The sequence below is a fragment of the Drosophila albomicans genome, chromosome 2R, assembly GCF_009650485.2.
Source record: "Drosophila albomicans strain 15112-1751.03 chromosome 2R, ASM965048v2, whole genome shotgun sequence".
In the NCBI taxonomy this organism is placed as follows: Eukaryota; Metazoa; Arthropoda; class Insecta; order Diptera; family Drosophilidae; genus Drosophila; species Drosophila albomicans.
The window spans coordinates 21,281,599-21,294,229 of record NC_047631.2 but is presented as its reverse complement, the minus strand read 5'-3'; the positions used below and the strand labels follow the sequence as shown (position 1 = coordinate 21,294,229).

Here is a 12,631-nt window from a genome sequence, read left to right as displayed (position 1 = left end):
ATCAACAGAAACATATCAACAACATTTGTCACACGAGTACGAGTTGTTCATTTTTTAAAAATAGACACCACAATCCGATACCCAAATCCATTTAGATTCAGCCATTTGCCACATAACACAACACAACCATCCAAACCACAGTTTTTAAGTGGAAAGGATCAGAGTATGGAATAACAATCGTCGAGCGTTACAAGAAATACGAAGATGAGATGAAGCTTTTGAAAAGGAAACGATAGCATTAGAAAATAAGATTTATCAGAAGTGCAGCAAAATCGTGAAAGTTAAATGAGAAATTATTTTAAGCACTTGGAACGGAACAGGATGCGCGTATCAGGTCGTGTATCGTCCTTGTAGACAGTGAGTCATAGAAGGAAAAGTTGATGAATAAGCATAGAGAATTTGTTAAATATTTTGCCAACCGAGAAAGACAAAATTAATAATTAGTTTTATAGTTACAGTATACTTTTTTATGAAGTTTATTTCAACGTGTTTTTTGGTACAATATTTTATAGATTTTTGTGCTCATTATCAAGTATTTTTAGTAGCATAAATTTATGTGTGGTTTTTTAGCAAAAGTAAAAAGTGAAAAGTGAAAAGTGAAACTTGAAGAGCGAAATGAGAAATGTTGATGCGTTTGTTTGTATTGAGAGTTTTATCTTGTTTACTTTGACAGTTGGGGCAAACGCATACACAACTCAAGTATAATAAAAGTAAAAAATAAAATAAATGAAAATATATATAGAAACAATCATACATACTTATATAGCTAGCGAAATCTGTGTTTTACTTGCTTCTTTGATATTGACTTTGTTAATTAGATTTGAGTTCAGTTTTCATGAATTGAAACACACTACAAAAAGAATAAAAAACAAAAACAGCAAACAAAAATGCATACAAGTTTTAAAACAGAAGACAGAAGTTCCTAATTTTTAGTGAAATGATAAAGCTAAAAACAGAAACTAACAAGACAATTTGCAGCAGTGAATTAAAAATAAATATACAAAACAATAACATAAAAAAGAACATAATGAATAAAAGTCACATTTAATTCGTTTTCAATTGCTTTACCATTTACTTCAATTACAATACTTTTCTTTACTTTCCTTTCATTTCATTTCCTTTCGTATCCTTGGTCTGTCTATACATTTTGTGCGCGATAGTCGCAAAATTATGGCAAAATTCAACTAGGGTCCAAGATTTAAATATAATAAATTATATTAAAGAACATTACATAAAAAAGAACTACAAACAAAATGGGCTTATGATCTGCCAATTGGTACCCAATTTTCGAGTTCATAATATCTTATCTATTAAATACTGAAAACCAGCGAAATGCATGCACAACTCTCTTTCTCTCTCGCTATTCTACAGGCACATACTTACTCACACACTCAAGAACACAAACACAGACACAAACACACTCATTCGAATATAGACACATCACAGTTTTTACAGATATTGCCAAAAACAAAACAAAAAACAAAAGAATGCTAAGTAAAAGAAACATGTATCCCTGATTCTGAATTGCTTATCTAATGAAAAACTATGAATAAAATCACGCGAAACAATCAAAATCGAACTTTGAAACATTTGTTATAACCAATTTCTTAAATTTACACCAAGATAAACACTTTTAAACATTTGTGCTCTCTAATTGTACAACTTACTCGTAAAGGTAAATCAATAAAAACAAAAATAATCATTTTATGCTCTAAAAAATGAAAGTAAACATTATGTTTACGTAACGCAAGATTTTCCTCACCAAATTTTACTATAAATCTATTATGTGTATTGTATATAAAACAAAAATAATGAATAAGTATATTGATATATTAAAAAGAAAACAAAAAATTGCGGTTGCAACAATGAATGAATCCAAGAACAACAACATCTGAGCGACTTCAATTAAATAATACAAAGAACACAGCAAGAAAATGAAACGTAATGAAAAAGAACTAAAAGCTAAAATATACATTTTCGATTTTCACGTGAATTTGAATGGGCACTGCAAGAATAATAAAACAAAATGTTTGAATTGAGTATTCCGATTCAGCTTGATAGGTAAACCAAACAGCAGTCACACTTTGAGGTGTGGTCTCAGACGTGAAAATTACTTAAAAATTCAATATGAAGCATGTGGTAAACTGAAATAATGAATTAACAAGTAAATGAAAGAATTGTGCGCGGAGGATAAAATTTCAAACAATGAAATGAGATGAATATTTGTTATGTTACAAGCATTAATTAATTATTATAATATTAATTATTATTGAGAATATTTGAGAAATAAATACAAAATAAATGATTCAAATCATTAAAAACTATACATTTTTGAATGTGTTGTACTCAATTTTAATATACTTAGGCGCTGAGGGGAACTTTGTCAGTTACTTCTCCGATTACTTATACATTTTTTACATTATTGTTAAGTTTTAAATCATATTTTTATTATTAATTGTATTATAAAACATAATATGAAATAATATGAGTTGTTACACAAAAAACACAAAAACATTTTTAAAATTGTTTAATTTGTTTCGCCTAGACACTATCCAAATTAAACATTAAATATCACTAATTTTAACTGCAATTACTTTAAGATTTTATGTTTATCAGACAAAAAATGTAACATGTAATATTCTTATATTTTTAATTTTGTATTCAGAGCTAAATCTTTTCCTTTGAACATATGTTTAATTTACACAATGAAATACATACATAAAACGTCTATATTGTTTATTATTTCTGATTTCTAGTCCTTGCGATCATAGCAATATATATTGTATTCTATGAAAATGCGGCAGAAAATGTCCGGGACATACTTTGTTTTCGAAAACGGATATTAGTATTATTGTTGTTCTTTTGGATTTATAAAGGATTATCACATTAGCTGCGAACGGCAAAAAGTACCGAATCAGCATGTGAAATACCAGGCGATCATAAATAAGCAGTAAGCAGAAGTATATCAAGTTACTTACTTGCGCCATCTATCGACTGTTCTCAAAAGTTGACGTAACCCCCAATGTATGCTACACAAAATTTAATATTTCGTAAAAGTTCGCCAGCGATCTCGTCCAAAAAACCGTTGCTGTTGTTGGCTTCCACGAACGTCAGAAAAGTGTTTAATCAACAGGTGAAATATCAGACGAACATCAGTCAGTAGCAAGTAAAATATCCTTCTGTTAGTCAAAGTTAAGTTTGCCACTTTAAGCTGAAATACCAGGCGAACAGAAATCAGCAGAAAGCAAAAATACAGCAAGTGACTTTCTTATTAAGTAGCGCCATCTGTTGTTAGTTCTCGCAATGTCGAGTTATATTGGTGCATCCTTCAAAAATGGAAATATATAAAAAATATAAATATATAATATTCGTTAAAATGAAAAAAAATATGTTTTCCCTTATTAAATAGACTTGCCTAAAAAATGCAAATCATCTGGGAAATACCAGGCGAACATAAATGAGCAGCAAGCAGCGAAACGGAAACAGTGCATCACGACGAAGGGTGGTGGGAGGATCATCTACTTATGACAAAGTGATGAGTTTGCATTTTGTTGGCGACTTCAAACTGCCATGAACGACTAAAAAGTTCAAAGAAAGCTGAAGAAATACCAGGCGAACAGAAATCAGCAGCAAGCAGAAAATCAGCAAGTCAGTTACTGTGGCGCCATCTATCGATTGTTTTCCCAAGCTCAATTAAGTTGGTTAGTCCTCAAAGTATGCTACAAAAATTGAATTTTTTTGCAGGGCCATGGCGCGCTAATTTCAATTTTTGAAACAACGGACAGAAATGGACTAGTCATACGGAAGTGCTTCTTGATAAGGGGGTTGGGAGGAGCGCCTATTGATGGTGCCATGATGACGGGATGAGTTTACACTTTTTCCCGTGGCCGACACCAGTCGCCCTATAAAGGTTTTGTGACACGTTTTCTTCAATGCGCATATTTTTAGTATGGGACATCCTCAAAGTATGCAACAAAAATTAAATTATTGCCTTCGTGCGCCAATTTAAAATTTTTAAAATAACCGGTTGAAAAAGAAATCCGTATAATTTGAAAATATGATTTAATATCTTTGAAAAAACATTAAAGTGCTATACTTTTAATAGAACGTTAAAATCCTTGAATTCGAACAGGATAACAGAATGTGACCTACGTATCGCTTATTTTCGAAAAAGCAGATTCATTTTTAAGCCAGAATGTGTCCGAAATACATTTTTGGAATCAGAATAATAGGATAATTAATGAGCCTTCAAAAATTTCAATCTCGGGTTTATCGTCGTAAAGAAATTGCGTCGGTTGGCACATTATATACATGGTATACCAGAAAATTGAAAATTCGAAATTATGTCTAAGATTTAAGTCGCCGTTTGTGAAATAAGTTTTTCGATGTTTGAGACACAAATTTTTGTTTTATTGTGTGCTATGCCATGAATTCAAAATCTGTTATACAACCATGTTGTTTAACATTAAGCGAGGACAACCACCAGCAACTACCAAGTAAAGCAGTTAAGCTGCACTGCTTTTCCAGGTTGCACGCTTTCTAATATAACACTGCTTGGACAGCGAACACCATATCAAGAAGTTAAGATGCGTAAATGTATTGGAAGATTAATCTTGCTGTTGATTTCTGGTCGCCTGGTAATTTAACTCGTTTCAACTGTTGTCTACAATGTGCTTTTCGAACTCAACCACTGCTTTTACAGTTCAGAGGTAAGTAGTTTTATTTTTAATGTAGCTGCACATTGTACTGAATTACTGCTTGCAACAACAAATTTGTAGAAAAAAAATCGAAAATTATAACCTCATGGTAAGGTGGGCGGGAAGGAAGGCGTGGTCCAATTGAAAAAATTCGAAATTCGATCTTTATTTTTTAGGTATATGTACAAAGTTTCATGTTTCTATCTTCAAAAATGGTAAAAATGCCGCAATTCGGGACTTTTTGCCCATAGTGCATTGTACTGAATTACTGCTTGCCTTTTTATTTTATTTTCGATATGCTTTGTACTTTAATAATGTCTAATTTATCATAAAACTAAATACCAATTGTCTGCTTACTTACCTAACTTACTTTTGAAGATGAAAAAAGAAAGGCCGTTTTATATTTTCAGGAAGTTATATACAAAATTTTCTCCACAAGATTTAAGTTTCATCCGAATAAAAGAAGTTTTTTATATTTTATTTATATGTATATATTTTATTAAATAATGTAACATCGCTTTAATCTCACGCAAAGAACTATTTGGATTTAGTTAATGCTGTTTATAAGATAATGGTTTTTATTGTTATCATTGTTATTATTTTTTGAATAAATAATAAGTTTAAGTTGACTTATGTATTCATATGTATTTATTATTAATGCTGTTTATGCAACGTATGCGGATGCCTTACTGCGTTTACACGGTTCGAAAGACGCATATTCATATTATGTAATGTTATGTATGTAATTGTAATGAATTTCCTTGTCCCATATACTTGCAAGTATATACGTATGCATGTATGAAAGTATATTTAATAATGTAAGTACTCGTATATACCACCTACATATTGAATGTGTTGTATATGCGCGGTATGTTTATGACTATAATAACGTTAACGATAACGTTCACTTGTTATTTTTGTTTTTGTTTTTGTTTTTAACTCTTTCTTTGTGGCAGTGGTAAATCAGAGTATTATCTGTTCTCGCTTGGATTGGTTTAGCTTTGTTGCTGCGCATATGTACATATATGTATGTATGTAACTCCGATACGTATGCATATGTACATCAAAAATGTGAATTCAATTTCGATCATTGTTTTTTTTTTTTTGTTTGTTTGTTAAACATTGAGATATATTGCTGTATCTATTTCTCTGTTGTATTTTGAATTTGGAAATGGGAAAAGAAATCGATAAATAATATTGCGGACATTGTTGTAGTATGTTGCCTCGATTTGTCATTTTAGTTCTATTTTATTTATGGTGGGTTTCGAAAAACATTTCCAAATTCAAGATTCTTGCGATCGTATGCCTTTATTCTCTAGTCGATATTTTTACGTTAAAGTACAATGTCACTTGCGTTAATACGATTCTCAACTAGTATGTATATTGTAGACTATCATTTATATTTATTATTACTTGTAATATTATTATTATTATTATTGCATTTTTGTTTAGTTATAGTTTGTTTGTAGCAAAATGCTGGTGGTAATATTTGAATTATTATTTTTTTTGTTTTTTTTTTTTGCTATATTTGACTATTTTTTTTTGTATTATGAACGCGCTAGAAAAGGTCACAAAATAAATAAAGTTCTCTTGGAATGTTTCTCTAACTGAAGTTCTTCTTTCATTTGGGGATTGCAGAAAAATGTTTGTCATTTGATATGAAAACTCTCTGGTTGCTTAGGGAGTTGTGTTCTCTTGATTTATTCATTCAGTCTTTATAACAAAATTGATTGCTTGGATTTGTAAATTTGTTTTCTGGATTGTTCTTGTTCTTCTTCACTTTGTTGTTCTTGTTCTTGTTGTTGATGTTAATGGTGTTGTATTTGTTGTTGTTGTTGCTGTTGCGGCTGTTGTTGAAGTTGCAGAATGACTAAAGCCAATAATCGCAAGTGAAATGCTTAGTACTTGTTAACTATAATGGAGCATGCTCATGATGTGTGTTACAATTAGTTCTTAAATAGGTTTTGCATTACATTGTTTTTGGTTGTTTTGTTGTTGTATATTACTTTGTTTATAATAACTCGCTAAGCCCTGAGCATTTGGTCTCCATCTTTTTTTTGTGTGTGTGTGTTCTAAGTTCGTCAAAAGAAATCGTTGCACAAATGTGCTGCGAATCAAAGTTGTTCATTCAAATTGAATCCCCAAAAAAGTGTTTGCGTGTGTGTTTTGTGTTTTGTATTAGGTTCAAATCGAAGAAAAGATCTCCCTGCTTTTCACAAAAAAAAAATTATATCTTTAGGCACATTTAATACATACGCACATAAATTCACATACTTATTCATAAGTCGATACTTATATACTTAACTGGGGTGTATTAACTATCCAACTTATTCAAACTATTGTACAACTGAGCTGTTACGAGTACTCGTATGCATGGACACGGATTCCGAAACAATACTCATAATTGTATGGGTGTGTGGATGGGTAAGTACAATATTTCCAAAATAGGATAAGAAAAATTGATAACAAAGGCTTGGGTACGGTCAGGGTTCGAGGGATCTAGGGATCTACATACATATAAGTATTGTTCGCTAGCGCTGCTGCTGCCATCGTATTCGTTTCTATTAAGTTTTAGTTACTTTTCACTAATATTTATAAGTGTACAATATTGTGCAATACATTTCAATAAATTAGTTCGTTTTTGTTTTTCCCTCTTTTTGTTTTTTGTTTTTCTTTTGCTTTGTTCTGGTAACTAACATTAATTTCATGTGGCTTTTTGTGTACTCATATTATTATTTATCAATTCATATTTGCTCACTAAATGCCATTAACATATTTCTTCTTCTTTTTGCGTGTTTATTTTTTCCTTTCTTTTCGTTTTTTTTTACTTTTTGCGTATTTAATTATTAATTATTTAGGCTAAATTAAATGCATATACAATTTGTAATGGTTGTTTTGCCAATTGAATATTGTTTTTTGGTTTTGTTTTGTTTTTGTTTTTTTTTATTTAACTATAGTTGCTGCTTTGCCGCTATTAATTTAGTTATATTTCTTAAGGTTAAGTTGCTTTTGCTTCAACAAGTTATCATTTGATACTCTTCCCCAAAACTTGGCGTCCCCTACTTGTTATACAGTATGTACGATATGACACAGTGATATATTTCCATAACATATATATATTTTGTTTTGAGAAGTACAAGTATAATTATCAAGCAGATCAAGCCCAGAGCACAGTCCAAACAATAAACATACGCAGCAATTAAAGCGCAAACCGATCGATCGCATGCAACAGCCTCTCAGCAAGCACCACCTGCACCACTTGCACCACATGCACCACCGCCACCACCACGAACACCACAATTAACTAACACTAACTAAGCCTGCCGGCAACGCTTGTATCTTATCTAAAGCTCAGCTATTACTAAGAAGCCACAACAATTTGAAAATCAATTGAAGGAGTTTGTTTTTGTTTCCATTAAGAATATTTGATCGAATTGTTACAATTTTTTAGTCGTTCAACGATTAAAGCTTGATTAAATCAAATAAAACTAAAATGTTTATTAATAAATTCATATTGAAAAAAGGCGATAGCGGAAATATTCATATTTTTTAAGTTTAATCAAATGAATGTCAAAAAAGAACATGTCGACAAATTGTTGTTAGCTTAGTTGTTGCTTTTAAAAACACTACGCGCTATATTTAATAATCAACAATTTACTATACTCGTATATAAAAATTAATTAGCTTCAACTAGGTTTTCTTCATGTTGTTATGTTTATTGTTGTTGTTGTTGTTGTTTTTAACTCTTTGGTATTTCATGTATAACACTTAAAATGGTTTCTTTTTGGTTTTCTTGTCTCGTATAAAATAAGTGTGACAACAATTAACCGAATAATTTGCTATTTAAAATCGCGATCTTCATCATCATCATCGTCGTGGTAATAATAATAAGATCTCTGCGCACATTTACTTAAATATTCATGTTTAATATCAAATAATGCACTGATTTGGCTATACGCGTAATTATCTCTTTTATTTATGTTTCTCTAATTGATTTGAATTTGAATCTGATCTGAATCGGAATCTAAGCTGCAATTATGTATTATGTAGTATATATGTAGGTTGATGTTGTTCATTGAGTTTATAGAAAGTTGTACTTTGATGAAGACGAATGATTATGCTGGTGTTTCATTAGGTAACTAACTTAAATTTGTCTACCTGCTACACATACTCGTATCATATTATAGACATACACATATATGTTAGACTTCACATAAGCATCTAGTCTATGCTATGCCCATGTTTTCATTTGGTGTTTACGCTTTTTTCATAATGTTCGGTGTTTCTAATTTGTTGGGAATATATTTCTATAATAGCTTTTTTTTTGTTTATGTATTTATTGCTTACAATGCTCCCTGGCTTTCTAAGTCAAATAATAATTCTTTGCACTACAAATGCACTAGCAAAAGCCTAAGGTTAGGTTCGTTACTATTCCTATGACTAGAAACTATAATATATGTGTTTATGTGTTGAACTGGCAAACATTGACTGACTGACTGACTGACTAGCTGAAAAGTTAATTTGATGACTATATCGGATCAGTTAACTAGTAAATCAGCTGAATTAGCAGATTTGTCGATCGGCTGATCGACCGGCATGAAAGCACAAGAGTTTTAAGTACATTGTGGGTATTTACAGTTTAATAGGAATTGTTATCAAATATAATTATAGTATGTATATTATTTATTTGTTATGTTATGATTTAGTCAAGTTAGTTCTGCATACGCGGATTACTTGCTTCATTTTTCGTATCGTATGCCAGTTTATAAAAAGCAGTAAAGTATTCAAACACAAAAATGGCTGTAAAATTTGTAGACTCTTCATTTGTTATAGTCGCAAAGCGTGTTTTAGTTTTTTTTGTCACTGTATATGTATATATATATAGCTATATAATTATAGATATATATATGTATGTATATATATGTATATTTTTTATGTTTTTTCTTGTATATTTATGTTTAAGAATATTATATACCGTATTCTTGTATATTAGTGTGTATATCAGACTTTGTTTCATACAAAAAACTAAGCACATCGATTTGTCAATAAATTCATGTATGTTATTTTATGTATGTATGCTGTATGTAATTGTGTTTTTTTCTTTTTTGTTTTATGAATGAAACAGGACAGAAGCGGACTTCTGTGGAAGTAGTATGAAGTGTAATAAATGCCTTTTATCCGTTTATCTGGGTGAATGATGTATGTATGTAAGTATATATTTAAGAGAGGCTTAGAGAGAAACACTGTAGGCAAATATATTGCTCGAAAAATTGTCCAATATTTTAGCTAAATTTATACGTCTTTAATAGTTAAGAGATTTGGTCGTCGTAGTCGTAAAATAAGCTAACATACTCGTGTTGAGAGAGGAGGGCTGCTGTGGGGTGAAAATTGTTAATTCGTTCCATTTATGCACGCCACCCGTATTATCAGCAAATCTGTATCATTCGTTAAGTGTTCTATGTATGTATATGTAAAAAATAATTAAATGCGCGCTCAACCTTTTGTGTTTAGCTTTTCTAAATGTTTAAATGTTTTTCTCTTGTTTACTTATTTTGTATACTTTTCTCTTTACTTTTTTTACTTTGCCGGGTATCGAATATCGTAAATCGTTAATCGGGATAAGCTTTCGTTTTTAGTTAGTTTTTTTTTTTTTGGTTCGAATACTGTTCGTTAATGTTTATGTCAGTTTAATAAGTAGTTGATATATTTTTTCGTAGCAACAAAATGGCTGCCAGCTGTTGAGCTTAACAGATATGTAAATGCTGCTAAGGCAAAGCTGTTGAACACAACACGCATACACACACACACATGCACACAAATATACTCACAAATCACACTGACACTTAAAGCTTGGCAGCCATTTTATGCAGCCGTTGCCTCTGCGTATGCGTAATTTAATATGATCTTCAAAATTCGTTAATCTTGTTCAGTTTCATTATAGCTTGTTTTCTTTTCGTTTAAAGTTTAGCTTGTTTAGTTTGAGTTATTTTTATTTTATTTTATTTTTTTTTGTATTTTTTTGTTTTTGCAAATATGTGTGTTGTTTGTAAATTTGTAAACTGTAAATACTCCAAAAGAACACTTTCAGCATTTCTGTGTAACTACATTGCCCCCAAAAACTATTTTCGGCAACTTCCGCTCTATGTGGGACATTCACTTGAGATCATCGTACTCATCGCTGCCGTTCTTTGAGTCGCCCGACGATTGAAAGGCCGCCACCATGGAGGCACGCTGATGAGTTGAAGAGGACGTCGCTGCCGCCGTCTTCTCGCTGCTCAATGCATGCTTGTCCTGGCTGGCATGACCATTGCTGGGCTTCTCGTCGAAGGCATCGAGAAAGGGATTGGTGGCCGCATATTGCGCCCGATACGTGCCCAACGTGTGATAGTTGTTGCCCCCGTTGGCCAATGGCCGTGAGCTGCTGTGGCTGCTCGAACTGCCGCTGGTATAGAAGTCATAGCTATTCGTGGAGCCAGTCATGGAGCTAACGCCACTGCTGCTCGCAGTGCCGCTGCCCGAGTGATAAGAGGAGCTCGCCGAGCTGCTTGCCCCAAACAATGTGGCACCGGCACTGCCGCCGCCGCCGCTGCTGCTGCTGCCATTGGCAACACCATTCTTGGGCAGTGTGCCATACAAGTGCATGGCATTGTGGCTGCTGCTGCTGCCATTGCCATTGGTGCTGGCAAAGGGACTATTGTGGTTGTTGCTGCTGGCATGACCATGGCCATGACCATTGCCATTGCCCAGGCCACTGCTGCCAAACAGTGCACTACCAAAACTTCTGTGCTCTGATCCCGATCCCGCTGCTGACCCTGTTGATTTGCTACTGCTGTTGCTGGCTACATTTCTAGACTCGTTCGTGGTGTAGGTTGTGGTGCTGCTGGAGCCGCTGGCAACGGTGGTGCCGCCAATGTAAGTCTTTGTCTCCGTTTCGGAGGAGGACGACGAGGCGAGACTGTCAAACAGCCGCCTGCCGCTCGACACCAGCGACGAGGAGCTGGTGGTGGAGCTACTTACTGCGCCGCCGCCACTCGACTTGCTATCCTTGGCCAGTCGCGATGGCGACGACAATTTGCTGCAGCTGCTGTTGGTGCTCGTCTCTGATGTCGTGTATTTGCTGATGGCGCCTGTGCTCGCCTGCGGCGGCTTGCTGGCCAGGCAGCTGGTGCTGGAGCTGGGCGTCACCAGTTGATAGGTGCCCTTGGGCAAGCCATCGCCACCGCCGGGCGGCGATGGTGACTCCGGTGACTTGATGGGCGTGAATTGCACACGTGGCTCACGCTTCAAATATTTCGACATCAGTTGGCTAGTGGTCATCGCCTGCGACTGGGCCAGCAATGCGTTTGTGGAGGCCGACGATTTGTACGAGACCAAGTCGTCAGAGTCATCGGATGAGGTGGTCGGTGCCGAGGTGGCTGTGGAGCCAGCACTCAACACCGTTGCCTGCGATGAACTGCTGCTCGAGGTGGCACTCGACTTGTTGCGTATGGCCTTGTAGTCGTCGGTGCCATTGGCATTGCTGGCAGCTGTGGAGGATTTGCCATGCGAGTAACTGCTGCTGTTGTTTGTGTAGTTGTTCTTCTTGCTGGTGGTGTCCAAGCTGCTGCTGATATTGTTGCTGTTGTACTTGGAGCTGTATGTGTCCTCGCCGGATTTCGAGATCGATTTGTGCGGTTCATAGAAGTCAACGCCCTTGCGATTGGTTGAGCTGCTTGCAGCTAAACCTGCCAACTCTGACTGGCCAGTGGGTGTGGTTATGTCAATGGGCGCATCCTTCTGCAGCGGCGGCTTCTTCTGAACAATGGAATACGGGCTGGGCGTGTCAATGATCTTCACTTGCTTAACAGAGGCTGGCGAAGCACCGCGCTTGATGGTATCAGTGCCTGTTAAGGTTTTTACAAAAATGATTGAGAGATCTTTCGAAAGAGTTGAGA

General features: G+C 34.4%; 1 protein-coding gene across 11 annotated transcripts in view; it reads right to left on the bottom strand.

Annotated features, from left to right (window-relative positions):
• Positions 1-10,303: 10,303 nt before the first annotated feature.
• The window catches only part of LOC117575682 (rho GTPase-activating protein 100F), a 37,731-nt gene continuing 35,403 nt past the window's right edge, over positions 10,304-12,631 (bottom strand). For 7 of the 11 annotated variants that reach the window (XM_052007245.1, XM_052007246.1, XM_034259976.2 and 4 more), the window contains one exon: positions 10,304-12,580. In XM_052007245.1, coding sequence (XP_051863205.1) covers positions 10,851-12,580 — 1,730 coding nt within the window. In that variant the 3' untranslated portion in view covers positions 10,304-10,850. The remainder of the gene's footprint in view (positions 12,581-12,631) is intronic. The other 4 variants (XM_052007248.1, XM_034259985.2, XM_052007249.1 and 1 more) reach the window with 1 other exon arrangement.